General features: G+C 44.6%; 1 protein-coding gene across 1 annotated transcript; it reads right to left on the bottom strand.

Annotated features, from left to right (window-relative positions):
- Nucleotides 1-478: 478 nt before the first annotated feature.
- On the bottom strand, nucleotides 479-27,906 carry RAC2 (Rac family small GTPase 2). The gene is made up of 7 exons (XM_060245502.1): nucleotides 27,665-27,906; nucleotides 19,918-19,989; nucleotides 18,133-18,250; nucleotides 14,258-14,320; nucleotides 11,097-11,256; nucleotides 4,950-5,081; nucleotides 479-1,114 (listed from the first exon to the last, which is right to left on the bottom strand). The coding sequence occupies exons 1-6, from the start codon at nucleotides 27,697-27,699 to the stop codon at nucleotides 4,951-4,953; spliced, it is 579 nt and encodes a 192-aa protein (XP_060101485.1). The 5' UTR covers nucleotides 27,700-27,906; the 3' UTR covers nucleotides 479-1,114; nucleotide 4,950.
- Nucleotides 27,907-27,937: the final 31 nt, after the last annotated feature.

Below are 27,937 nucleotides of genomic sequence, written 5' to 3'. Positions count from 1 at the left end.
TCCAGACCTCACCTGGAGGTTGGCAACCAACCAGTGAGAATTCGGTGAGGTGATGAGGTTCAAAGCAGAAATGGCAGGGAGTTGTTTCCTTTTAAAGGCTTAGACCACAGAAATAAGCTTGACCTAGGCCTTGCTACAGCCCCTGTTCTGGCCTGTTAAATGTTCTTGTGAGCTTTGCTGGCTTCCTTACCATTACTTCCCTGGGCCAGGGCTCAACAATAGCATTCAGATTCAACATACCCAATGGCCCAGGTTCAGGGTCTGCTTTGGGCCTAAATCCTCACACTGTACAAGAAGCCTGAAATAATCAGCTCTGGCTTTCTGGCTTTGCAGCGGTCATGCCCCTTAGCAATCCAGCCCTGGAAAAACTTCTGGCATAAACTTCTCCTTGAAATATTAGTTTTCTACATAGGGAATATTTTTAGCTGGAAATCCCTCTCTGTGTCAAAAGTTCCACACAAACAGCACAAGACATGAGTGGCAGGAACAGAATGGCTTTATTGAATCTTATGTGCTATATAATTATTTGGAGCAAGAGCAGAGAGATTTTGGAGAACAAAGTGCTGAGAGGTCAATTAAATGAGATGCTGGGAAATCAGTGAATGGATCTCTCAAAGGGTAGTAAACAGCAACTTTGGGATACCTAATTCTGTGTTCACAACAGGTCATAGAATTACAGAGTTGGAAGGGGCCATACAGACCATCTAGTCCAGCCCCCTGCTAGGTCCCTGTAAGCCACTTTCCCGACCTCAAACTTCCCTTCAGTTCTATTTTTTGCTGACTTGTGGGAAACATACAAGACAACCATTCCCCCAGTGGACAAATATAAATTCATAGGGGGACATTTGAGATTGGAAAAAAAATCAACATGGAGAAAAATGGTTTAACCCTCCCTCTAAATATTTTCCCCTCCTTGTGGCTGTTATATATATGATTTTGAAAAAAGCTATGCAGGAAATCCGTTTATGCATCTTTCAGGATCTTGGTCTACTTTGGTCTGGTGTTCAGCGGTACAGAAGAAGAATCCAGTCACTGCCAAAGCCTTCTGTGTTTTTCTCATCAGCAAAGCCCAGAGAAGGTTTCATTCATGAGGAGGGGGGTACTATTTTGAAATCTGAGTGATAAACAAAGAGAGTCAGTCTGCTGAGAAAAGTTCACAACAAGTTACTATAACCTTGACCATCCCTGCACCTGCACTGAAAAGGTCCAGGCAAACCTTTCAATATCCAATTTCCTCCAGAGAAGAGAAAACTGAAGCATTACAGTGTTTTGTTGTATGCTATGCATGTGCAAATATACAATGGAAAAAGATATTGTGGGGATACAAAATGAACCCACAGCATAGCATTAATCTCACAGCAACACCCAAAAGCTGCTTGTGCCAGCTAGAAGCTTCTTAGCAACCACTTAAAGCCAGCTTTAAACTTCAGAACTGTTCCTTTCAGTTTTCTGCCCCTCTCCCTCTCTATACCTGGTTTGCACTGAGGTAATAAAACTGACTGGACTATGCCAATCCAGACTGCAGTTGGGAGCTGCTATTCCATGCTAAGAAATTCTCTTCACACAGAAAGGTAGCTATCAAGGTGACAGTTGTGGCCTAAACTTCTCCTTGGGATGTTAGTTTTCTACATAGGGAATATTTCTAGCTGGAAGCACATTCAACAACATGAGCCCTTGCTAGCATTTTGAAGTATAGCGCAGACATAAATGGTCTATCTCAATAAGCCTGTGAGGCTTCAAGCCTACACTGTCATAGTTTTTTCAGTCTACCAAGGTTGATTAGCTGTCAGTCCTAACAGTCATGATGACCCATTATTACTAGGAATGTACATTTATTTCCAGGCTATTAAATGGAATGGAATGGAAATACCACCACGTCATTAGTTTCCATGTGTTTTGCCTTTAACTGCCATAATCTATACGCCTGTCTGAAATTTGACAGGAAAGATTCTTTGGCTGATGTATAGTAAAACCTAAGGATTTTATCCACATTGAATAGAAAACAATTTGCAGCTGAAAATGTGTTTTGCCTTTAATTCCCTATGAAATAGCGACCCTTCTTCCTGTCTGTCTGAAATCATAACAAGAGGATCTTGTGGGTAAGGGGTACACTCACTGAAGGAGGGGGGAATTGCAGCTGGAAATATGTCCCATTTAAACCAATAGAAATGAAAAAAAAATAAAAGAAAAAGAAAATTGTGGCAGAACATGCCCGTTCTGACCTGCAGGCCCTGGTTCCATCCTGCTCTCCTAGGGGTTCCTAACTCCCTGGAGAGGCTTTTCTTTTACTTTCCAGTAGCTGCTACTACCATCTGATCAATTTAGGAATTTCCCACCGGGAGGATCAGGCCTTTAGCACCCCTTCTCAGCTCTGAGGCCTTACCTCTGTGTCTCCCACTGCCCAGTGGTTTGGGTGACCTTGAAAGAATAGCTGCTGACTAATCTTCCTGAATCCCCTTTTGAAATAGCATGTCCAAAGCAGTGGAGGTCTATGTGGTACAGAGAACCACTCCCAGTGTCAAAAGCTTAAAATATTTATTAAAAAGAAAATGTTTACAAGCATACTTTTAGCACAGCATCAGGTTTGAACAAGGAAAACAAAACAAATCATGAAAACGTACATCCTCTGTCCCTTCTCTATACATGCCCTAGCTGATGGCAAAATCGAGGCCAGGCTCTTTAGCTTAGCTGTTCTAGTTCTCTACAGAGACACCGTTACCTTCAAGCTTGCTCCCAGTCTCCCAAGCAAGCCCATGGTCAACATGGCTGCCTCAGGATGGAGTCCTGTGCCCTCTCATTGCATGAGCATCCCAGAGAAAGAGCTATTTCCTGTTGCAAGGACCACCTCTGTTTTCCCCTCCCACTTGATTCCAGTCAGCCCAGGTCAAGGCATGTTTTCCTAGAGTCGAGGAAGTTTCTTCCTCAGCCTCTCTAAAACTTGACACCCTCCAACTCTCTACTCCCTGCCTGAAGAAGGGGGCAAAGGGGGAGGCTTGGCCATCCCATTGTCTCTAGTTAGACCTATTAGCATTTCTTAGGAGGTCAGCCTCTAAATCCACTGATGGACTTCCTCCTTGCCCAGAAAACAGGTGAAGAAACCTTTTAAAATGCCAAGTGGAGGTTGGCTGCTTGCCGTTTCTTTATAAGAATAATAATGAATATAATGAAAACAAATGAAGCTTCTAAAATTAACAAAAAAGTTTTACATTCCAATTATTAGAGAACTGAAGCTCAATTCCTAAAATCACTCATATGCATTTAACTGAAGTCTGGTTCATATGACCAAATTAAATGGAGTGCTGCAAATGTGATGGGTAGACCTGGGCAATCTGGAGTGTGTGTGTGTGTGTGTGAGAGAGAGATAGTACATTTTCCATGGCATACTCGTTTTGCTTTTAGCCGCATATATTCATCACTCACAGTAATGATGTAGCAAATATGTGGGTAGAATTTCAGTCACTAAACAGATGTGTGGTGAGACCACCACATGTCTGCTTAATGATTCAGTGGGATGTGGTGGTCAACAGGGCTTTTTTTTGTTGTAGGAACTTCTTTGCATATTAGGCCACACACCCCTGATATAGCCAATCCTCCAAAAGCTTACAGGGCTCTTCGTACAAGGCCTACTGTAAGCTCCAGGAGGATTGGCTACATCGGGGTGTGTGGCCTAATATGCAAAGGAGTTCCTGGTACAAAAACAAGCCTTGGTGATCAGAGTGTTGGACAGGGATCTGGGAGATCCAGATTCAACCCCCCACTCTGCCATGATGACTTGTTGGGACTAGTCATATACTCTCAGCCTAACCTACTTAACAGAGTTGCTGTGATAGTAAAATGGAGAAGTGCAATGTAAACCCCTTTGAGTCACCATTGGGGCATAATGGAAGTGAATAAAACTTGTTAACTGGTCATCACTTTAATCTGTGAAGGGTTTGAAGGCTTGAAATTTCATCCCCCTAGAACTGGATCATGAAAGCATTTCAGTTATTCTTGGACAGTTTTAGGGCAGCGAAGGAAACTCTTTGTCATGAATCAGCTTGAAGAAGCCAGTTCTGTCAGGGATGAAAAAAACAGGGAAATAGTAGAAGCAGGTCCCAGTTTACAATCAGTCATGGACAACTGGTCCTTAGAAGCTAAGGAGCTGCCAGCCAAGGGTTTGAGAGGTTGCAACAGGTTCAGAAGCAGGGTTGGGTCAGGTGCCCCTTGCCATCAGCAAAGCAACAAGTTTAATTACCTCTGACCCAGCGACCACTCCACCTGACCCAACCTTGAATTCTGATCCAGATCCTGCTCTGCTGTTGTGACCTCTTAAGCCACCTCTGACTACAAACTTCGGATTTGTGACACATCACCCATAACTGACTCTTGGTATATGAGACTTTACCTTCAGACTGCCTCTAAATCTGTTTGCCACTTGACCCTTGGACTGACCCTCAGCCTCACTTTCCAGCTACCACTTTCCCAAGCCACTGTCTGCCCACATGCCATGACCCTCTTGCATAACAGAGTTGCAAAAATAACACAGTGGTAAAAAGGTGCTGGAGCAAATGCAACATTAAGAAAAAACTGCAAGCACTGTGTGACCGAAGAGGTCCGAGGGAGCTTGTTTGGTGTAATGGTTAAGTGCACGGACTCTTTTCAGGGAGAACCAGGTTTGATTCCCCACTCCTACAAATGCACCTGTGACCTTGACTCAGTCACAGGTTCTCGCAGAGCTGTTCCTCTCAAGAGCAGTTTCTGTCAGAGCTCTCTCAGCTTCACCTACCTCACAGGGTGTCTGTTGTGGGGAGGGGAAGGGAAAGGAGATTGTAAGCCACTCTGAGACTCCTTTGGGTAGTGATGGGTGGGGTATAAATCCAATCTCTTCTCTTCTTCTTCTACTGGTTTTGAGGTTCTGTGGGAAGGAATTTGACTAGAATCAACCAATTTCAAATGCAGACTCTATTTACCTTAGAGGATCCTGCATCCCCTTTTCTTTGTCTTTGTGGGCTGTGGACAAAGAACTGCTCGTATTGCCTCATCAAACACTGTTTTCAGTCCACGCTGTGTCAGTGCTGAGCATTCAAGGTATTTCACTGCATCTGCAAATACAAAAAAATCCTCATATTACTTGGAAGAACAGAAAGACTGTAGAAAATTCCTTTGTGGCCCTGCTACAACTGTTTCTCACCTGGTGTGGGTCAATCCTGAGAGTCTACGACAGACCTGCAGACATTTGGCAATCCAAAAGAAGCAATATCCCTGTAACTGAGAAGTCCATGACTCACAGCCCCTGTCACTCAACTCAGACAGCAATCTCAAAGTCTGACTTAGGTCACTTATTTTTTATATTTGCAATCAATTGGGTAACATCCCTAAGTATATGCTAGTTTTTTAAATATGAACAGAACATTTGTGGTTGTTTTAATGTAAAGAAAGTACTTTCTAACAACTGGCTTAAAGCTGAACTCTTTACCTGGGAGCTGTAGTAGTGGTTGCAACCAGAAGTAGGGCTATTTCAGTGGTGGTACCCATGGGTCATTTTGTAGAAAAATATGTGGTGGAGCTCATTAGCATAACTCATTAGCATATCTAGGCTTCCCAAATCCCCCGCCTTGCCTGGTGACCCCCGATTTGGAGCCTTCTTCCCCCGATAGCCAAAAATCTGGAAAGCGGGGGGGGGGGAATGGCGGCCCTTCCCACCCAGCCCCGATCTCAGCAGCTTTTCCTTGCCCTTCCCTTCCCACCCAGCCCCGATCACAGCAGCCTTTCTTCAGTTTTCCCAGGCTGTTTCCAGTCCCAATCAGCTGGCTGGTGGGGGAGGGGGGGAGAGAGGGAGCCCCGCCCGCAAAGGACCATGTGCCTTTGCACCTCCAGGGGCTTGACTTGAAAGGCTTCCATTTAGGATGGTGTGTCTGTGTGTGTTTCTGTGAAGAAGCTGGCAGCAAATGGTGAGTAGAGAGGATGATCCGCTGCTTCAGACTGGCCAGAAAGAGGGGGGGGGAGAGAGAGGGGAACGTCTTCATTCTTTCCTATGTGATCGATTCTCATAGGGTATAATGGGGAATTGTTCTGGAGGTTTCGGGGGCTCTGGGGGAGCTGTTTTTTGAGGTAGAGGCGCCAAATTTTCAATATAGTATCTAGTGCCTCTTCCCAAAGTACCCCCCAAGTTTCAAAACGATTGGACCAGGGGGTCCAATTCTATGAGCCCCAAAAGAAGGTGCCCCTATCCTTCATTATTTCCTATGGAAGGAAAACATTTAAAAAGGTGTGCTGTCCTTTTAAATGTGATGGCCAGAACTCTCTTGGAGTTCAATTATGCTTGCCACACCCTTGTTCCTGGCTCCGCCCCCAGTGTCTCCTGGCTCCACCCCCAAAGTCCCCAGATATTTCTTGAATTGGACTTGGCAACCCTAAGCATATCCCCCAGCTAAAAGCAATCTGACACAAGAAAGGAGAGCCTTGGACAAGCGAAGCCTGCTTGGGCTGGCTAGAGATCCAGCCAGCCCAAGTAGGCCTCACTCACCTGGGGCTCTTCTTGGCCACACACCCCCACAGTCAAAAGGCCAGCAAGCCACCAACCACCCAAAATCACATAAGAAGTGGAGAAAGGGTGGTGTGGGCTTCTCCAGAAGTTAATGAGGGCTTCTGGGGCTGTGGCAAAGCCCCTGGTGGCTGGCTGGCTGCCCACTCTCCTAATCCAGGGATTGTTATGCAGCTGCACCTACTATTCAATGGACAAGGTAGGCAGGTGGGGAAGAAGGGGAGGCATCAGAAAGGTTCAGGAGCTGTGCTCCTGTGAGCTCCTGCTGAATTCAAGGCCAGGTGGTATCTCTGGATTGTCCTTGCCTTTAGTCACTTTTAGGTGCCAGGTAGAAACATTTCTTTTAACCTAAGCTTTTGACTGAGAGGATCCTACCTTTTAAAACTGTTTTAAGACCTGTTCCAAGACTGTTTTAATAATATCATTTTAAGCTGCTGAATGTTGTTTTACAATGTTTATATGCCTGAGGCTTGTTTTTATGCTGAAGCTTTTATGACTTGTTTTTATACATCTACATTTTCAAAACAAATATATATACTAATTTTCCGTAAGACTACAGCAGCAGATCTGTTTGTTCATTGGGCGGAATATTGTACAGATTGGATGTGCACAAAATCAAGAGGAGATGGTATAACAGAACACTCTTAAATCATCACTGAGTTCAATGCTTGTTCAGATCAAAAGGAAAAAAGAAAAGAAAAATCTCATACAAAGTTGAGCAACTCTTAATTCAGGCACTGACTTGCAAGCTACTGCACAAAATCCTAATAATCAATTTAAAAATTAAGCAAAGGTACACTGAGGAGTTCTCACACAATTATACCATGTCATAATGCTCATGGGAGGGTTATATATCTGGTTGCACTAGGGTTGCCAACCCCAGGTTCAGAAATACCTGGAGATCTGAGGGTAGAGTGTGGGAGGGTGGAGGGACCTTGGTAAGGTATAATGCCATGCAGTCCACCTTCCAAAGCAGCTATTTTTTCCAGGAGAAGAGAAAGAAATGCTTTAAATAAATAAGTTCAGTTTGGAGGCTTATTTATCACTGGAACCCAATCTGAAACCTGGAGGCTGGCTACTAGGGATGGGCACGATTCATGATTCACACTAAAAATGAATGATTCGTGGTTTGTTCCAGAGTGACTTTTCTTATCCCGCCACACCCGAACACAAAAACAAACCAGCCTTTTTTCTTGGCATGTGGTTTGGTTCCTGTTTGGTTCATTTTTCCTGGCATGATTCTCCAGCTCCCTATACTTCTGGTCAGTTTCATGTGAAACTGACTAGATATCACAGCTCTGCTTTCCCCAGCCTCCTGAAGCTTCTAGTCAGTTTCACTGGAAACTGACCAGAAGGCAGGGGGCTGAAGAGAACAAAACTGCTGCTTATAGTCCACTTCACTGCCCTTCAAGATTCATGGGGGTGAAACAGACCAGAAGCTGCAGGGTGGATTCTCTTTCTTTCCCCAGCTTGACACACTCCAGTTCTGCAGGGCCTGCAAGACTGTCCTCTTCTGGCTGACCTCCAATTGACTCGGCACCGGTATTTAAGAGAAGTGGAAAAAGGCTGTCGCCACCAGAATAGCACCAACTCATTATCTGTTTTTTCTGTTTTAACTGTTTTAATCATTGTATATCAATTTTATTACTGAAAGTGTAATTTTAATACTCATTAATTTAATTGTGTGTGGGATTTTATGTTGTGAGCTGCCCTGAGCCTGCTTTGGCGGAGAGGGCGAGATATAAATCAAATAAAATAAACAAAGTAAATAAATAAATAGGAGAGCAGTTTATTGGGGGCACCAAATCCAATTTGCATCAAATTTGGAACGCAGATATAGGATAGTCTGCTGTAGAGTTTGCCACAAATCTGGCATCTCTAGCCTACTCGATGGCTGTTCTATGCCTTCCCAAACTGAGTGAACCAATGAACCATGATCCATTTGGGAAATAGAAAAAACACATGAAATGAACTGAACCACCAAACTGGGCAACCCAACAAACCATGAAACAAAATGAACCACCATTTTTGCGTTCCATGCCCATCCCTACCGTCAGCCTGAGGTTACACCCATCTATGCTTCTATCTCCATTCACAAAACTAGCAAGTCAGAAAGAAGACTGCTTCACTCCCCAGGGGAGATTTTGATGTGGCGGTACAGTTCAATCATAATCAAATATGCATTCTCTAAGGTAAACAGTCCCTTTTCTGAAAATTTAAACTAGGAGAAGGCAAGTAACGGAGATCAGTTCACCTGGAAAAAACTGCCACTTTGGAAGGTGGACTCTATGGCATTATACCCCATTAAAGTCCCTTCCCCCGTACACCACCCTATTCAGGATTCATTCCCAAAATCTTCCAAGTATTTCCAAACCTAGAATTGCCAACCCCACACCAAAACCTGCCACTGGAAGTGACCACCTCATGTCAGCCAGTTTGGTGTGGAGAGCCAGTTTGGTGTAGTGGTTAAGTGTGCAGGACTCTTATCTGGGAGAACCGGGTTTGATTCCCCACTCCTCCACTTGCACCTGCTAACATGGCCTTGGGTCAGCCATAGCTCTGGCAGAGGTCGTCCTTGAAAGGGCAGCTGCTGTGAGAGCCCTCTCAGCCCCACCCACCGCACAGGGTGTCTGTTGTGGGGGAGGAAGGTAAAGGAGATTGTGAGCCACTCTGAGACTCTTCGGAGTGGAGGGCACGATATAAATTCAATATCTTCTTCTTCTTCAATATAGGGCTGTCCTCAGTTCTTTCCTCAAACTGTTATCTGAAAACACATGGCCTGTCCTCTCATTCCGGTTGTGTATCCCACAGTCCTCCAGCCTACTTAGTATAGTAAAGTGTGTTGAAAAGGAATGGATGACCCATTCTGCACAGGTGAAATGCGTGCCAATTAGGGTTGCCAGTCTCCAGATGGTAGCTGGAGATCTCATGCTATTACAACTGATCTCCAAGTGGCAGAGATCAGGTTACCTGGGAGAAAATGGCTCTTGGAAGGTAGCTTCTATGGCATTGAAGGCTCTCCCCTCCTCAAATCCCGTTCTTCTCACACTCTACGACCCAAAATCTCCAGGTATTTCCAGGTATTTGGTTGAGGGCAGCAATGGTTTACTATCCAGCTGGCACCTCCTTTTTTCCCTACCCCTCTCCCAGATGCTTTTTTAAGTTTTCTCCACCCACCCACAGGATGCCCTGGTAGTCCAGGATTTAAAGAGAGCATACAGGGTGCCATCTGAGTTTTATAACTAGTTAATTTGTGTGTGGATAATTTTATGTATTTTAAACATGTTATACATCGCCCAGAACTTGGCATAAGCCAGGATTGGGTGATTAAATACTACAATTAATAACAACAACAACCCAGAGCTGGCAACCATAGTGCCCATACAGAAAGAACAGGTCCTTAATAAAAGAGTTGGAAAGCAAAACTGCACTCATGGCTAACTAGCCTCAGATCACATGGCAGGAAAAGGAAACTGTGGTTGCAGCAGCTATGGGTTTCAACTGATAGATGTTGCTGGCCCAGTTCTTCCTCCTCATTATGGATGCAGAAGGGAAAGAGAAAGACATCTGGTAACTGGACCCTTTGTTCTCACAGTTAAAGAAGATAAAAGTCAATAAGGAGCAGTTGAAAGAGCTACTAATGATGGGATCCTTATGTTAGCAAAGTAAACAAGCCAGCAGCAGGTGGGACTCTCAGGGTCTGTTTGCCCCCTGAAGTAAAGAGCTGTTGTTTTTTTCTGAGTAGCAGCTTCCTCAGCAATTCTACCCCATCATGTAGTTTGCGTGCATTCACTTCCCTATGTGGCGATGTAGTGTCTCTGGCCTCATATGTGAATGCTCAAGTTTCTGCCTCAAGCACCAGAGTAAATGCCTGTACTAGAACTAGAAGCTAAAGTGCAGACCACTTGGGAAATGAAGAGGACCACTGTGTTGGATCTGTAGCATTCCCAAGTCAGAAATCCCAAACAAAATGAACTTCCTGCATCTGCTAGGTTGAAGAACTAGGAAGAAAGTTAAGAACATAAGAGAAGCCATGTTGGATCAGGCCAGTGGCCCATCCAGTCCAACACTCTGTGTCACACAGTGGCCAAAAAAACCCAAGTGCCATCAGGAGGTCCACCAGTGGGGCCAGGACACTAGAAGCCCTCCCACTGTGCCCCTCCAAGCACCAAGAATACATGACATCACTGCCCCAGACTGAGAGTTCCAACAATTCTCTAAGGTAAACAGTCCCTTTTCTGATAACTGAAACTAGGAGAAGGCAAGTAACAGAGATTGGTTCACCTGGAAAAACTGCCACTTTGGAGGGTGGACTCTATGGCATTATACCCCATTAAAGTCCCTTCTCCATACACTGCCCTATTCAGGCTTCATCCCCAAAATCTCCCAAGTATTTCCAAACCCAGAGTTGCCAACCACCACCAAAACTTGCCACTTGAAGTGACCACCTCATGTCACTTCAATATAGGGCAAGTTGGCAGCATTTGCTCTGTTCAAGTGAGATGAGTGTCCACAGTTGTAATTGAAATAGGTGAATTTTTGCATTTTCGCCTTCCCACATATAATCACATACCTATCTCCTTGGCCAGTGCAAGACCTTGTGGATAAGTAATGGGCGCCAGCTTCTTCTCCTTGAGCTTCTCTATGGTGTCCTTGTCATCCCGAAGATCCAGTTTAGTGCCCACAAGGATCATGGGAGTGCTAGGACAGTGATGTCGTACTTCAGGAAACCACTAGAGAAAAGTTGGAGATTTTGGAAGAGTGAGACAAAAAAAAATTACGTAAAAAGAACAAGAAAATGGGCTACCCTTTATGTTAATGCAGACTACTTTCTGGAGGATAAGAACTACCTTTTGGTCAAGCCAAGACCAGAATTCTGTCTCCCAACAATGAGAAATCAGAAGCTCACAAACAAGCCATTGTAGAAATTAGATTTCGTGCCTAGTACCTGGAAATCAGAGACACACTGCCCCTGGATATGGAGGATCCATTTTTATCTATTATAGCCATTGATTTTCCTTTAACTTTACTTCTTTTTTCAAAGCCATCTTTTGAGGCAAAGAATTCCATTACTAAATGGAGGTGTGAAGTATTTACATTGTTTTCCCCTAAACCTAGCATCAATCACTTTCATTAGGTGATCCAAATTTTAGGAGACAGAAAATATTATCTCCTTATCTCTCTGCATCTACCATTTTATAAACCTCTGTTCCATATCCCCCTCAGCCATTTGTATTAACTAAAATGCCCCAACATCTCAAATGTCCCTTCATAGGCAGATGCTTCATCTTCCTGATCATTTTAACTGACTACTCTATACAGTCCTTCTCCAGCATTATAATGCCTCCCCCTCCCTTTTTAATGGGGTGATTGAACTGCATACGGGGAGCAATCCCAATGATGGAAGTGCTAGAACAGTACTGTCATACTTCAGGAAACCACTAGCCCTTTCTGGGAAAAATAATAAACACTTCGCTTCTAAATTTATTTATTTAGATATTTATACTTTGCTTTTATCCTTAGTGAGGATCCAAGAGAAACAACAACAATCCTGTGAGGTGGGCTAGGCTGAGCTTGTTTGGAGGTTCTAGCAGGGGAATGCAGCTACCATTTACCCTTGACTAAATAATGGTACACTCCTATCTGGGAGGATCATCCTCTTCCACCAAACATGAAGCTTCAGGAGGGACGCACATGGAGCAATGAAGGAGACAAGGGACATCTGCCTATCCAGCCAGATCAGGCTGAGAAAGTGACTTACCCAAGGTCACCTAGCAAGCTTCCATGGCAGAGTGGGAATTCAAACCTAGGTTTGCTGGATCATAATCTAACTGCTGCACTTAATAACATCAATCTACCCATACTGCTTCCATATCCTCATACTCCCTGTTGAGCTCCTACTGGCTCCATTGTGAACATCACATTACTCACACAGCTCCATGAAATTTCTGCTATGTAGCCAATAGTGGCTCCATGGGGCAATTCTGAGAATGTGAAAACAGCTCAGAGGGATGCAGGCTGAAGCTATTTGTTTCCGAATGCTGTGATCAGAAATATAAGGTGATGCACATTGGGGCAGAAAAGGACCAGCATCAGTCTGGGAGGCTAAAACTTTCCATTTGATGTGTGATTAAAAAGTCCTTGTGTCACCCACACAAAAAAAGAAAGAAAGAAAAGTGAGGACTTTATAACATATTGCAAGACCTCCTGCTGGCATCCCTGTTCCCCTACAACAATTGGTGCTGGTCAGCCAGTGGGGGGCGGGAATGGGAGGGAAATCATCAGTCAATAGTTATGTGATGACATCACTTCCTGTGAAACCCAGAGGTGATGTAGCATAGCCCCTACACGGTGACATCAATTCTGATGTAACCTGGAAGTGATGTCACCACTTCATCACAGAAGCCCTCCTGGAAAGTTTCTTCCAATGGTTGCCAGCCTCAGGCAATCCTATGCCTCAAGCTGGTAACCATAAGCAAGGCCTCCTGAGTGTGATGCACCTTTCATACCAGGATCAGTATGGGGGCCAATACTATTTAATTTATTCATAAATGATCTGGAACTAGGGCTGAGTAGCATAGTGGCCAAGTCTGCAGATGACACAAAAATATTCAGGCCTTGAAAACCAAGGCTGACCATAAAGACATTCAAGAGGACCTCCACAAACTGGATGAGTGGATGACAATAGCAAATGAAGTTCAGTGTTGGTAAATATAAGGTGATGCACATGGGGACAAAAAAAGTTTAGGCTAATGGATTCTGAACTTGCTGAGACTGAAAGGGAAAAAGATTTTGGGGTCATAGTGGATAGCTCAATGAAAGTGTCATCCCAGTGTGCTGCATTGGTGAAAAAGGCAAAATCTATGCTGGGGATTATTAAGAAGGGGATGGAGAATAAAATGGCCATTGTTTGTAATGTTCCTGTAGAGATATATGGTGTGGCCTCATTTGGAATACGTGTACATTTCTGGTCACCATATCTCAAAAGGGATATTGCAGAACTGGAAAAATTACAGAAGAGAACAACCAGGAGGAGGAGGAGGAGGAGGAGGAAGAGAAACTCTTGTCTTCACCTCCTCCAGAATCTGCCTAAAGAAGAAGAGATTGGATTTATACCCTGCCCTTCATTCAGAGAGGTTTACAATCTCCTTCCCTTCCTCTCCCCCGACAGACACCTTGTGAGGTAGGTGGGGCTGAGAGAGCTCTGAGAGAACTGCTCTGGAAGAACAGCTCTGTGAGAACTGTGGCTGATCCAAGGTCACTCAGCTGGCTTCAAGTGGAGGAGTGGGGAATGAAACCCAGTTCTCCCAGATTAGAGTTCACACACTTAACCACTACACCAAACTGGCTCTCTTAGCAGGTTGGAACCCCTTCCCTATGAGAAAAAAGACTACTAAGGGAGGACATGATAAAGGTTTATAAAATTATACATGGGATGGAGAAAAATGACAAAGAAAATGTTTTCTCCTTCTTCCAAAACACGAGAACTCAAGGGTATGATGGGTGGTAGGTTCAAGGCAGACAAAATGAAATATTTCTTTACTCAGAGAGTGATTAAAATGTGGAATTGGCTGCTAGAGGAAGTAGTGATGGCCAGGAAGTAACATCAGGGGGAGGTCTTGGCCTACGTGCTCTGTTTTTGGCCTTCCAGAGCAACTGATTGGCCAGTGTTTGAGACAGGATGCTGGACTAGATGGATCCAGCAGGACTCTTCTTATGTTCTTATGATCTCACCTTGGCACGAACATTTTCATAAGATGCAGGGCTGACAAGAGAGAAGCAGATGAGGAAGACATCCTGCAAGAATAAGACAAAAAACATGTTTGGAAGTCACAACGTTGGTGTCATGGGTGCTGGGGACCCTGTAGAGGAAGTTGAGCCTGCAGCAGAAACTGTGCCCCTGCCACCTGCACCAGTGCCCCTGCCTCCTGCTGGAGAAGATCCCAGCCCCCCTGCCTCGCCCTCTCGGGTGGCGCGTGTGCGTGACCACCTCCGTCAGGACCTCAGGGATCGGAGGAGGGCGGCACGCTCACAAGCAAGACGCTCCCTGAGCCCTGAGTTTTGAGAGGATTCTGGCCCTTCTAAGAGCAAGGATGCTTGAGTTGCAACAGGATCCTGGCTGCCTCTCTGAGCCAGCAATTAGCCCAAATGGGCAACAGCCAGCAGAGGGCTATATAGCTGTAGGCTTTGGGAGGAGGCTTTGTGGAAGCAACTAGTCATCTACCTGACGTCCTAGCATCCACTTTGGCTTTTGACTTTGGACCTCCTGACCTTGGCTTGACTTCTGGACCCCCTGACTACGGCTTCTGAACCTCTGACCTACGATACCTGGACAACGATTTGGCTTTGGCACCTTGGACACTCTTGCTCACCGGTTACAGACCTTGGACTGCCCCTGGACTTCGCCTGGCCTGGCCCCAGCTCGTGACAGTTGGGCGGTGCTGTTCCACAATTGTGAACTGGAATTTATGACATTCCAACAGGTAGTATTTATGCAAAGCTTGGCCCAAGTCTTAAAGCACTTCATACTTTGTGGCTCAGAGGTCCTCTTGATAAAATCCCTGCGCATGAAGCCAGTATTATTAATGCCAGTAATAATGGGATAGAAGCACAAACGCTTTCTTAAGTATAAACACTGCATGCTTGTGACTGTTAAACCCAATGCAAAGTGCACACTGAAATACCCCAGTAATTCTTCCATGGGTTTCAAATTTGGACCATGATCCAGTGAAACACTTTTCACTCCCATTGATTTCAACGGGAAAGTAAATAATCCGCTTTACTGATATTAAGGCAATTTAAAATGGCTTAACTCTCTAGTTCATGTTATTTAGTGATGGCAAACACTAGACATAATACATTAAACACAAGAGACTGCAGAGAAATACTAAATAGATTGAGCAATACAACAACAACAAAAGAATAGAGTGCTCAAATTTAAGAAGGGATTAGAGTCTTTGCAAAAATGTAAGGATGCAGTCAATAGTGTGGAGGAAAAGGGCTAAAGCTCTGGATGATAGAGTCAAGTTCTCCCAACTAGCTGTTCCACATAAGTCTCTTTTGACACTTAAAAGCCACCTTCACTAATATCATCATTCTGTTCTCACTGGACCTGTGTACCCTATAGAAGAGTAGACTGAGGGTGGACATAATTGCTTTTTTCAGATACCTGAGGAGCTGTTGCATAGAAGAGAATAAGGAGATACCTGAGGAGCTGTTGCATAGAAGAGGATAAGGACTTGTTCCCTACTGCTCCACAGGACAAGGCTGGATTTAACTGGCTTAAGTCAGGAGTCCCCAGTGTGGTGCTCATTGTCACCATGGTATAGGGTTGCCAAGTCCAATTTAAGAAATATCTAGGGACTTTGGGGGTGGAGCCAGGAGATACCCCCCAGAGCCCAAGATACCCGTGGATCAATTCTCTATTATACTCTATGGGAATTGGTCTCCATAGGGAATAATGGAGTGTGCAGCAGGCATCCCCCCCCCCCCGCTTTCTGACAACCCTGAAGCGGGGGGAGGCCTCCAAACCGGGGGATCCCCTGCCCCCACCTGGGGATTGGCAACCCTACCATGGTATCTGATGACATCTTTCCTGGCACACATAAAATGTTTTTTACTAGGAAGTGGATGGGAACAGGTGGGGCTTTTGCCCAGCAAGGCTTCTGATTGGACCTTGGAGATCTGATTGTCTGTGCAGATTTTTTTAAAAAAGCTGTTTCTGCAGCCGCTGCCACCACAACACAAGGATCTTTGCTGTGTGATGGAAGATACATTGTGGCAGCCATTTTGTATGGCTGGCTCCATCTTCTACAGCAGCCATTTTGTGACAGACCACTGTGTTAGAATTCCAAAGGCGCCAGCAGGCTCAAAAAAGTTGGGTATCCCTGGCTTAAATTATAGGAGGGCAGATTTCAGCCACAGTATTCTGCACTGAAGAAGCACAGGTTGTCAGAATGCTCTAGTCTAGATTTCCTGCATTGAGCAGGGAGTTGAACTAGCTGGCCTAGGTCTCTGAGAAAGTTCTATGATTCATACGGTTAGCATCAGTTTATCGGTTCCCCTTTTCAGCTGTTCCTAGGGATGGCCAAACTGCATCACGTCCGTTACATTTAGATGTGACTTATCAAGTTGAGTGCTGCCCCTCAGCTATATATGGTAGCCCAACAGTGTCTCAGTAAACTTCCTAGCTTTGCTGCCTGGCTTGAACTACAAATACTTAGTGGGGTGGAGTTTGTCAACCACCTGGTAGACAACTGCAGCTCATGGTTGGTGGCTTGTGGCCATCTAGGTAAGTCTCCAATGGTGCAGGCCGCTAGAAATGCCCCAGTCAAGAATGTGGTGAAGTCTCTCCCATTCCATAGCTGCCCTAGTCCTTTTTTCTGTCCTGTCCTTACATTGGTGAACAGAATTCCATGTATGCTTTAAGGCAGGACCAGGTAGGAGCAGCTTCAACCTTTGATCAATGTACTTAAAGGCTGCAACCAGAGCTATTTTCTACACATATATTTATACTGAGTATATGTGATTCTGTATTTTTTTTTAAAAAAACATACAGACTTTTCACTTTCTACTTCTCCTTTCCAAACTGCAGATTCTGATAATTTTGAACTCACTGTAAGAAACGATACTTCGTTTTACTAATGGAAGATGTCTCTGTTTCCCCACTTACTGTAACCATTTGGTATGTCTGAGTATGCATAAAACCCCCGAACGTTAAATCTCGGTCTGCAGAACTGTCAGCTTCCTTTTCCCCCCTGTCCCCTGGTTCCTTCTGGCCTTTTCTCTATGTCATTAGCAGTCGAAACTTTTAACTAGTGCAGCTTGTCATGCAGAAAAGAAAAGAAAAACCCTACACCCACAGAAATTGTCTCTTCTGCTCCATTGTTAAAGGCAGAGAAGCTCTGACCTCCTTTGCCTCTGTGGAGGGAGAAAGGTGACAGCCCCTGAATATGAGAAACATGAGCCAAGACTTGTGCTGTTCTTGGATAAGAATTGTTCGTGCAGAATAAAAATGTTCAGAAAAGCCCAAGGCATTTTAATCAACATCTTCCTTGGGGCCATACAGCCTGATAGTTCTGCTCTTCAAAGGCAGGCCTGGCCCTACCATTAGGCCTGGTGAAGCAGATTGCCTCAGGGGGCAGAGTTTGGGGTACCATTAAAAAGGCAGAAAACAGTCTATCACATACTGTATTATGTTTTTACCATCATGGCAAGACCCCTTTGCTTTGCCTCGGGCACAAAAATGTTGCCAGCCATCATTGTTCAAAGGGATGAGGGAATCATCATGGAATCCTTGTCTCTTCTCTCTTCTTGTGGTTTTTCCTCTCTGTCCTCTACTGTTACATAAAACTGAATCCCAGCTACTTTCTAGGCCCCACAGTCAGGGACCATGAATGCCTGACAAGAGAACAGTTCTTCTCAGGAAGTAAAGGTGTTCCAATTTAATTTATGAAGTGAATTAAATTGGTATATTGGAGATGGATAAATAAAGTGAACAGCTCTCACATCACACCAAAGTTTGGCTAAACATGCAAACATTAGCCCAGATCCCAAGGGAAACACATACAAACAGGCATGAGAGAAATTTCTCAAACAAAGTGACCCACCGTTTGAGGATAGGAGAGGGGCCTTAAGCGGTCGTAATCCTCCTGGCCAGCTGTATCCCACAGTCCAAGGTTGACAGGTTTGCTGTCCACCATCACGTTGGCAGAATAATTATCAAATCTGTAATACAAGTAAGTGTCAGTTCCTTAAATATGAATATGAAGCCTCTCTGTTACAGGGAAGCCTCTCTGTTTACACACTGCTCTCCTCAAACACAGTAGGAGAAAGGATAAATACAGGGCCCTTTAAATGGCGTATAACCATTCATTAAGGGGCATATTCACTCAGTTATTGCCTAGGGGGCTGGAAATGCCATTTCAGGCTCAGCATATTATCTTTGCAGTGATACTGACAACCCAAGCAGTATACCAGAATAGTACTTGGCCTTGATTATACAGCTAATGATGTGTATGCAGGGAGGGAGGAAGTAAAATGCAAAGGCTTCTGCCCAGGGTGGACTGACTCCTTAAACTTACTATGAAGGTGCCTTGTGGAACAAAAGTGGCCAATAACAAGCTCCACTAACTCTAGAGTTGCCAGGTCTTACCTTGCAGCCAGTGTGGAGATCCTGGGTCCTATTCTGCTACACATGCAAAATGCAATGATGTCACATGGAAGTGATGTCACCATGTCGCTGATGTTGGGGGGTGATGCTCTAGTTTGGGGGCAAAACTCTATGGTTTGTAGCTCATTTTATCATAGAGTTTTGCCCAAAAATTAGAGCACTGTCGCATGATGTTGGCAACATGATGATGTCACTTCCAGGTGATATCATCACCATCACCTTTTGGGCCAGTTAGGTGTGGGAAAGTGCACCACAAAAGCAGGGGTTCCCCTGCCCCCAGCGGGGGTCTGGCAACCCTAGCCAACTCTCAAAAACTCTGCCATTCTTCCAGGGGACTCTCAGCTTAAGCCCAGTTGGCAGTGGTGTGAGAGGAGATTATACTGGGCAATCATCTTCATTGTGGCCCTGTCTAAGCTCAGCAGCTAAGTTTGTTCCTGGGTCACAGTCTCTCACTGCTTCTGACTTGGAGATTGACTTGATAATTTTTTCATCCATTTCAATTCCACAAATCTGACTGTAGTCATATCTCTATACTGGCTGCTGGCTAAAATAGACAGAAGTAACCGTCCTTTGCTCACAGGAAGTCTCTCAGTTTACAGTATCTGCAATATAATCTCTATGCTTCAATACCAAATATCTCTCAGTTGTTGTACACATTTATTCAGAATTCAGACTGAGGTGGTCGGATACTGAGCTGTAATATATTACAGGGCAGTTGGTGTGGTTCATATTCTTTTATTTCTCCTACACATATAAGCCCTCTGCATGTAGCCAGCCAGGACATTAGGGACAGGTTTGCACCTAATTTACAATAAATAATTTCCCAGTCACAGTTGTATGTTCAACTGTACCATTGCAATGCACATAGCCTGCAGCATGGGTAGAAACTGCTTGCTAAGCCATGCATTTAACATTGGTATTCATATAAGAATGTACAGCTGACATATGGCAACTCTTTAGGGTTTTCAAGGCAAGAGATATTCAGAGGAGGTTTGCCATTGCCTGCCTCTGTGTTGTGACCCTGGACCCATCCAGATAACTGACCTACTTAGGTTCCAAGATCTGATGAGATCAGGCTAGCCTGGGCTATCCAGATCTGGGCATTTCCTTTTGTACCAAAGGTATTAGGACTGGAAAAAAATAGGTTGCCAAATCAACTCAGTCACCTAGTACCCAACTTGTTATTCTCAAAATCCTCTACTGTTCACTGCATCATACTCACACAGTGGGGATGTATTCTCCTGGGAAGGCATTGGTGGTGTAGCTGATCAGGAGGCAAGTTTTACCCACAGCTCTGAAGACAAGGGGTGGGGGGGAGACATGATACAGATTAGGTACAGCAGAAAGTAAGGAGAGACTGAATCTCCTGCACATTCTATTTACCCAAAGCTAGGAGAAGAGCAAGGAAAGGCATAATTTATATTTCTGCTCACTGTATTTATCAGTCATCTTTTCCTAAGAAAATGCTCAAAGCATCATACCAATGCTTAAATTACTTAAAATACACATCAACAGTAGGATCATAAATAATTAAGGTCCTAAAAAACCATTGGACAACAGTAACACTGTCTGAACATGCATTTAAAAGCTCAGTTGATAATCTTCAACTAGGAAGGCTTGAAGCAGGATTTCCAAATCATCCCTGGCCATTAGCACTAGATTGGGGGGGAGGGTTGCCAGATCTAGAATGGGAAACTCCTGGAGATCTGGGGATGAAGCCTGGGGAGGACAGGGACTCTGTGCAGTACAATGCCATAGATGCCACCTTCTAAAGAAAGATTCCACCTTCTAAAGCAAACTCAAACTTGTGAGGCATTTGCAAGCTTTTTTGTGGATAAAATCCTGTTGCTTCACCATGACTTGCCTGCCAACATTGATACAGTATGTGGACTGGAGGCCCCTTGGCTGCCTTTGGATTCAGTTTTTGACACCTTCAACCTGCTCTCTCCTGCTGATGTTGACAGGACCCTCGGTGCTGTCAGACCAACCACGTGCCTTCTAGATCTATGTCCCTTATGGCTAGTAAAAGCTAGCAATGAGAGGATATGGAGCCCATTGATGGATATCATCAACCGATCCCTGGAAATAGGGATCTATCTGGAGGGTCTTCAGGAGGTCTTGGTCATATGACTCTTAAAGAAACAAAACTTGGATCTCTCTGATCCCGCCAATTACTGCTCAGTATCAAACTTATCATTGCTGGGTAAGGTAATTGAGAGAGTGATAGCTGAACAGCTCCAGGGTTTCCTGCATGACACATCAGCATTAGATCCATTCCAGTCTGGCTTCCATTCCAGCCATGTGACAGAGACAGTGTTGATCACCTTGACAGATAATCTCTGCAGACAGCTGGATTGAGGCAGATTGGTGCTGCTATTATTATTAAATCTTATGGCAGCACTCAACATGGTTGATTATGATCCTTTTACCCACTGCCTTGCTGATGTAGGAGTTTGTGGGGTGGCCTTCATTTGCTTACCTCATTTCTCCAAGGTTGGGAGAGGGTGGCGCTGGGAGATAATGTGTCCTCTAGACACCCCTAACTATGTGGGATCCTTCAGGAAGCACTTCTCTTCCCTATATTATTTAACATCTATATGTGCCCCTTCACCCAGCTATCATAGAGTTTTGAGCTTGGGTGTCACCAGTATATTGATGGAAGGGGAACAGAAGGTAAGGGTTGAAGTGGGTGCATTGGGGTACATGGTGGGAACTGTGCTTGGAAAGCCATGGGAAAGGAGGAGAAATAGAGCTGTTGGGGTGAGAGAAGGTGCTAAGTGTTTGTGTTTGGGGCAGGTGACATGCAAGAGCAGGGGTGTAGTTGGAGGCTAAGATAAAAGCTTTAAGGTCTTGAGTCACCTTAAAGACTTAATGAGACTTTGTTGTATCATTTTTATTTTCTAGCATCTGCACCTTGCTTTTCTCCTCAAATAGGGGCCCAAAGTGATTTACAAGTATCATTCATCCCAGCTATGTTTTTGTTCTCACAATCACTGTGCAGGGTATGATAGACTGAAAGAATGACTGGCCCAAAGTCACCCAGGAACTTCCATGGCAGAGTGGGGCTTATGGACCTGGGTCTCCCAGTTCTTAAGCCCCATGCTCAAAGATCAGCACCATGGGGGGATTGTGGAAGGTCAGGTATCTAAGTGGGACTGAAGTGCAAGGAAAGGAATAGTCAGTGGGGAACAGACTTGAGATCTGGAAGAGAGTGGATTGGAGAAGATGAATCACACAGAGGTGGTGGGAGAAAAGGGCTGATTCAGAACTTCTAGTCATTGGCAGGTGGCTGCTGAATCTGTGGAGGGTTTGTGACTTTTGTGGAGGATGGAGCAGGTATTGAGGGTGGTGGCTCCAGTTCGTTGAAGGGCTTATATTATATATGTATATTTTGGAGTGGACCTCTCTAAATGTGAAGGAACCCTGATTCACACACAAAAATATTTCCAGGGTCACAGAGGAAAAAGTTGCTGATCTAGTGTTGCATGGGAAAGCGTATGTTCAGAGGGAAGAGGACCCCTGGGGTTACTTGTGTTGGAGATGGGGGAGGGGATGGAGAGGAAAAGCTTCTCTGAAGTGGAAGGCCTGCTCAAGGCATATTACATATAGTGAGTCAGTACAGTGGACAAAATGGGCCATTCACACTGCTCCCCACCTACCAATGAAAGGATTCCACAAATCACAGGTAGGTGAGGAAGCAGTGTGATGCTGTACTGAAGGATAAACTTAGCATTAGCAAATTTTACCAATTTTTGGATTTGCATTGCCCCTGATTAGGATTGCCAAGTCCAATAAAAGAACTATCTGGGGACTTTGGGGGTGGAGCCAGGAGACATTGGGGACAGAGCCAGGAGCAAGGGTGTGACAAGCATAATTGAACTCCAAGGGAGTTAAGCATTTCAAGGGACTGCACACCTTTTTAAATGCCTTCCTTCCACAGGAAATAATGAAGGATAGGGGCACCTTCTTTTGGGGCTCATAGAATTGGACCCCCTGGTCCAATCATTTTAAAACTTGGGGGGGGGTATTATGGGGAGAGGCACTAGATGCTATACTGAAAATTTGGTGCCTCTACCTCAAAACATAGCCCCCACGGAGCCCTCAATACCTCCAGATCAATTCCTCATTATACCCTATGAGAATCGATCGCCACATAGGGAATAATGAAGTGCCCACTGCCCAGCAGACATTTCCCCCCCCCCCGTTTCTGGCAACTCTGAAGCGAGGGATTGGCATCTCTACTCACAAGTTGCTGCCAACTTCTTCGAAGTAACACAGACACACCATCCCAAGAGGAAGCCTTTCAGTAGGAGACTGAAGCCTCCGGAGGTGGAAAGTCACATGGTGGCTGTGGAGGAGCCTGGGAAAGCGGAAGAACCCCCACTGGGACCTGGGGATTGGCAAGCCTACCCCTGACTTAAGGCTTTTGTTTCTAAAATTCTGTCTAGTTTGGGATAATGTATGTTTGTGAACAGCTCTTTTCTGTAATATATGTCAATAAATCAAAAATCCTGCTTCATGAGCTACTGGAATTACAGCTGTAGTTTACTGCATAAGTTAGTTTGCTTACACACCTGAACAGCATATTCAAGATTGCTAAAGCACAGATATTGCCCCCAGAGTTTGATGCAATAATTCAGAGTAAAGAACTGTCAGTTATTAAAGACTGTTAAATAAACAGAATACTGTAGGAGTGTTAATGTTTTAAGCATGTTTGTATTTTGGGTAAAAAATCATGTTTGCCTGAGTCCAAGTTTATATCTCTGGTACTTGCCATTTTGTTAGCACAACAGAAAACTTCTCTCCTTGCAAAAATTACAAAGCAACTAGACCAGTATATGTCAACACTCTTATTCCTACTGACTCTTTCGTGAACAACATCCACAACAATTGATAGTCTTAGCTGAGGTCCGACGTTCATAAAAACCAGTCCTTAAGTCCGACGCTCATAAAAACTGGTCCTTGTTGTGGATGTTATTCACCAAAGAGTCAGTAGGAATAAGAGTGGTTTGTGGTGGATGGTGATTTTTTGTATGGTTTCTCATGATTTGTATGGACATATTATTTATATTGAATTTTGAAACTGATACTAAATACAGAGTGTTGACATATACTAGTCTAGTTGCTTTGTAATTTTTGCACGTAGAGAGGTTTTCTGTCCTGCTAGTAATAGTTCCTCTGTGGTCCTGATAGCCCGTCACTTGCCATTTTATGGCACATTGCTTGGCCTGACAAAATGACATTAATGTCAGATCCGGCCCTTTTTTTGTAGCAGGAACTCCTTTGTATATTACACCACACACCCCTGATGTAGCCAATCCTCCATGAGCTTACAAGGCTGTTAGTACAGGGCCTACTGTAAGCTCTTGGAGGATTGGTTACATTCGGGGTGTATGCCCTAAAATGCAAAGGAGTTCCTGTTACAAAAAAACCCCCTGCTTGTAACAAATGTGTTTGACAGTTCTCCTAACATCCGTTTTCTCCAGGGGAGCTGATCTTTGTAGTCTGGAGATGAACTGTAATGTTAGGGGATCCCCAGCTCCCACTTGGAGGCTGGCATCCCTAGAAAAATTCACTGTGCTACAAAACCTGAGCAATTAGAAGGATTGGTGGGACTTGTCTAAGGAGGTAGCTTCGGTGCCAACAGTGGAAATGCCCTGCTTTTGGCCAAAAAATGACAGTTGTGCTTTAACTGGGCCCAGACAAGGAGCCAACTAGCAAGTGTGTTCCTTGCAAATCACAGAATCCTACCATCACTGGTAACCAACTGTACCAACTGTAGCTTCTAGGCTGTCTTTTAAGAGCATCTCCAGTGTGTGTCTAATCTAAAATTGCTATTAAAGGGCAACTGAGGCTGGCTAGGTATTGAAAACTGATGTGACCAGGGTATTGAAAACTGATGTGACCAGGGCATTCAAGAGCAAGACTGCATCTAAGCGCATATCCAGGCATGTGATAACTGCAGTTATCAAGAAACTATAGCAAAACATTTTAAAAACTCAATCCCTCGGAGCACTTTCAGTAAATGCTGTCATCTAAGGCAAATGTGGAGGGAAGACTTCATGTGGTGGTAGAAAGTGCCATCAAGTCACAGCCAACTCATGGTGATCTCATAAGGTTTTCAAGGCAACAGATTCAAAGGTGGCTTGCCATTGCCTGGCTCTGGATTTCCTTGGAGGTCTTCCCTCCAAATTCTAGCCAGATCTGCTTAGCTTCCAAGATCCGATGAGAACAGGCTAGCCTGGGCTATTCAAGTCAGGGCCAGAAGACTTCATGTCTCCTTTAATTTTGATGTTATTGGAAGGTGGGCAGTAGCAATTTGCAAGTATCTAATGAGCAATTTAGTTCTGCATGCAGGTAGCCAAGGTGGCTGCATGGAGAAGAGGAGTCATGCAGGATAGGCTTGATCAAGTCCTGAAGAGGCAACTAGTCCCCCCACTTTTATCATGAGAAATGAAGCAAACAGTAACCAGAACAGCTCAATGTGACTGGCAGGAATGCACTGAATGGCAGTGACAAGGGTAAGATTCCTTTAGAGAGCCAGTGTGGAGTATGAGTCTCACAAAGGAGCTGGGAGATCCAGATCCAAATCCTTACTTAGTGATCTGAAGTCAGTCATTCTATCACAGGATTGTTGTGAAGACACAACCAAGAAGGGAAGAACCAAGTATGTTATATGAGCTCCTTGGAAGAAGCATGGGATTTAAATATATTAGATAGGATACATTTCAAGCACAAGCCATTTTAGATTATGAACAGCATCTTCTCAGCAGGGGCCAGTTTGATGTGCAAATCTTAGGAGGTGACAGAAAGCTTCAACTAATGATTTCTGCACATTAAATGCTTGCAAAGAGTACAAGAGCTGGCTAGGATGTTTTTTTTTTTTTTGATGCGTTGGTAGCCCAGTTTCAGTTCATGTCTTCTAAGGCTTTCATCCTCCTAAACAAGTAAGACCCACTTGGACTTATTTCTGGGTAAACATGCCAGTCAGATCTGACAAAGGGAGACTGAACCCCAGAAAGTTCATACCCTGAAAATCTTATTGGTCTCTAAGCTGCTACTGGACTTGAATCTAGCCAGTTAGGTCAGGATGATTTACAGTGGGAAGCCATGACAGTGGATTGTCATTCAGATACATATTGTACTTTTCTAGCAAATGACAGAAAATGGTTTGGGTAGGCATTGTTTTCTTCCCCTTCCTGCCCCAACCCCATTTCTACCTGCCTGAAATAACACTCCCTTGTGCTTCCTCTTATCTGAATTGTGGGTGGGTGTGCATGTATGCACATACTCACACATGCATGCTTACAAACTTCCTTCCTGCCCCTTTTCAAGAGGAAGGGACTAGCAGAGTTCAGAGAGTCCAGTGCCAGTTCATCATCAGCTTCAGACACCAACTGACCATGTGACCTCATTGCAGAACCAGCTTAAGCCCTGGCTGCTGAGCTCAAAATCAGCCTTCTCTCTTCTCTGCTTCTCCAAGCTGTGGCAGTGATGCTTTCAACAGATTCATGCGTAGAACCTGTCTTGAAACTGTCTGCAATCCTGTCGATGCTCACTAGGAAGTGAGCCCTCTCCAACTCAATAGTTCTTATATCCAAGCAAGCACACATAAAGGATCACAACTCTTGCCCAGTGCATGCTTTTCTAAAGCCAATTTCTATTTGTGGAAAATAACTGCTATTTTGAGTCACCCAGCGCTCCATCAAGAAGGAGGGGGCAGATTGGTTTTTGTGTGTGTGCAGGAGAGCTTTTGAATTGCAGAAGTTTGCCTGCTCCTCACCACCACACAAACGATTCCAATAAAAGACATATCCCATTTTGTACTGCTTGTTTTGGTCAACAAACCAGAGTGACATCTTTCTGTGGAAGCAAATGGACAGTCACTTTGAGAAAATATTTATTTATTTATACCCCACTTTCTCCCCAATGGTAACCAAAGTGACTTACATCATTTTCCTCTACTCCATTCTATCCTTATACCGTGAGGTAGGTTAGTCTGAGAGTGTGTGACTAGCTCAAGGTCACCCAGCAAGCTTCTATAGCGTCAGTGGGGATACAAGCCTGAGTGTTCCAGGTCCTAGTCTAACACTCTAACCACTGCACCAAGCTGGATGATATGTAAATGGTGGGCCAAAACCCTTATCTTCCTTTCCACCTGCATGGCAATCTCTTGGCAAGTCCAAAAAAATCACTCCATGTCCCCTTTTCTCTTCTGAACTGGCAACTGTGGGGCTAAGTGCTGTTGCTCTGATGGCCACATTTAGCCTCCAGCTGCTGATCCCTCATTTACTCAAGGTTACAAAGATCATTTTTCTTACATCCCAGAGATCATAGGTAACTTGGACCTCCGTGGCACAAAAGATCCAGGCCTCTTTGGAAGTAAATATTTTCCTACCTTTTTTCATACAAAGTTCTGCCTGCAAACAGTCACACATATTCCTTTCCTCAAGATAATCAATGCAGAGGAAGCCTGACCCAAAACGAGATCACAAGCAGAATAGAAATATCTTCATGACAAATTTGAAAAAAGGCTGCACAGTTCTGCCACCCATCAACCCCATTGACTGCATCTATTTTGTTAAATGTTCTGGATCAGGGCAGCATTCTGCATCTCTGAAATAGCAACTTGCCCAAGAAGGCTTAAGGAAAGATGCCATCTATCATTCAGCAGGTGGCAATTCTACACTCTTCCTGCACTTCGTCCCAGACTCTATTATCAATAGCTATACCAGAAGATGCAACACAGAAATAGCAACCTATCTGGGCTTGAATTTCTCTTGCTGAAAATTGCTCCATTTCATGCTATCTTCTCAAGTACCCTTTCCCACCCTTGACAGAAGCCATAGCTCCTTCTCACACTTGTCCATCCTCTCCAAGCATGCAATGGATGAGATATCAGAGTCTAGAAAAAGTTCTTGTAAGAAAGAGTTCCCTCTTCCCCCCGACCTCAAACAAGTGGTACATACCCATCTCCCACCACCACACATTTGATGGCTTGCATCTCTGCGGCCTGGCAGGGCTGAGGGGGTCCAGCAAGTCTCAGGGGAGGGGATAACGGCTCACAAAAGTGGATGATGGAAAATGCTGTACAGTTGTGTCAAAACTGAAGCTGAATTGAACAGCAGGTTGTGGGCTGAGAGGAAAGGGAAGAGAGCATGTTTCTCAACCCGTTCCCCAGTCCCTTCCCCCACCACCAGGCAGCCCTGACTGTTTGCTGGAGGGGAGGGGCATGCAAGTGT

Source organism: Heteronotia binoei, chromosome 8 (assembly GCF_032191835.1).
Source record: "Heteronotia binoei isolate CCM8104 ecotype False Entrance Well chromosome 8, APGP_CSIRO_Hbin_v1, whole genome shotgun sequence".
In the NCBI taxonomy this organism is placed as follows: Eukaryota; Metazoa; Chordata; class Lepidosauria; order Squamata; family Gekkonidae; genus Heteronotia; species Heteronotia binoei.
Note: the sequence above shows the minus strand (reverse complement) of the source record. Positions and strands in the feature narration are given on the sequence as shown.

Bases quoted from the DNA above. Each gene is read 5' to 3' on its own strand.
- RAC2 (XM_060245502.1), bottom strand. From the start codon at position 27,699: ATGCAAGCCATCAAATGTGTGGTGGTGGGAGATGG. The intron at 19,990-27,664 runs GTATGTACCACT...CCTTGTCTTCAG, and splicing joins TGTGTGGTGGTGGGAGATGG to AGCTGTGGGTAAAACTTGCC. The intron at 14,321-18,132 runs GTGGGTCACTTT...TTATTCTTGCAG, and splicing joins CCCTCTCCTATCCTCAAACG to GATGTCTTCCTCATCTGCTT.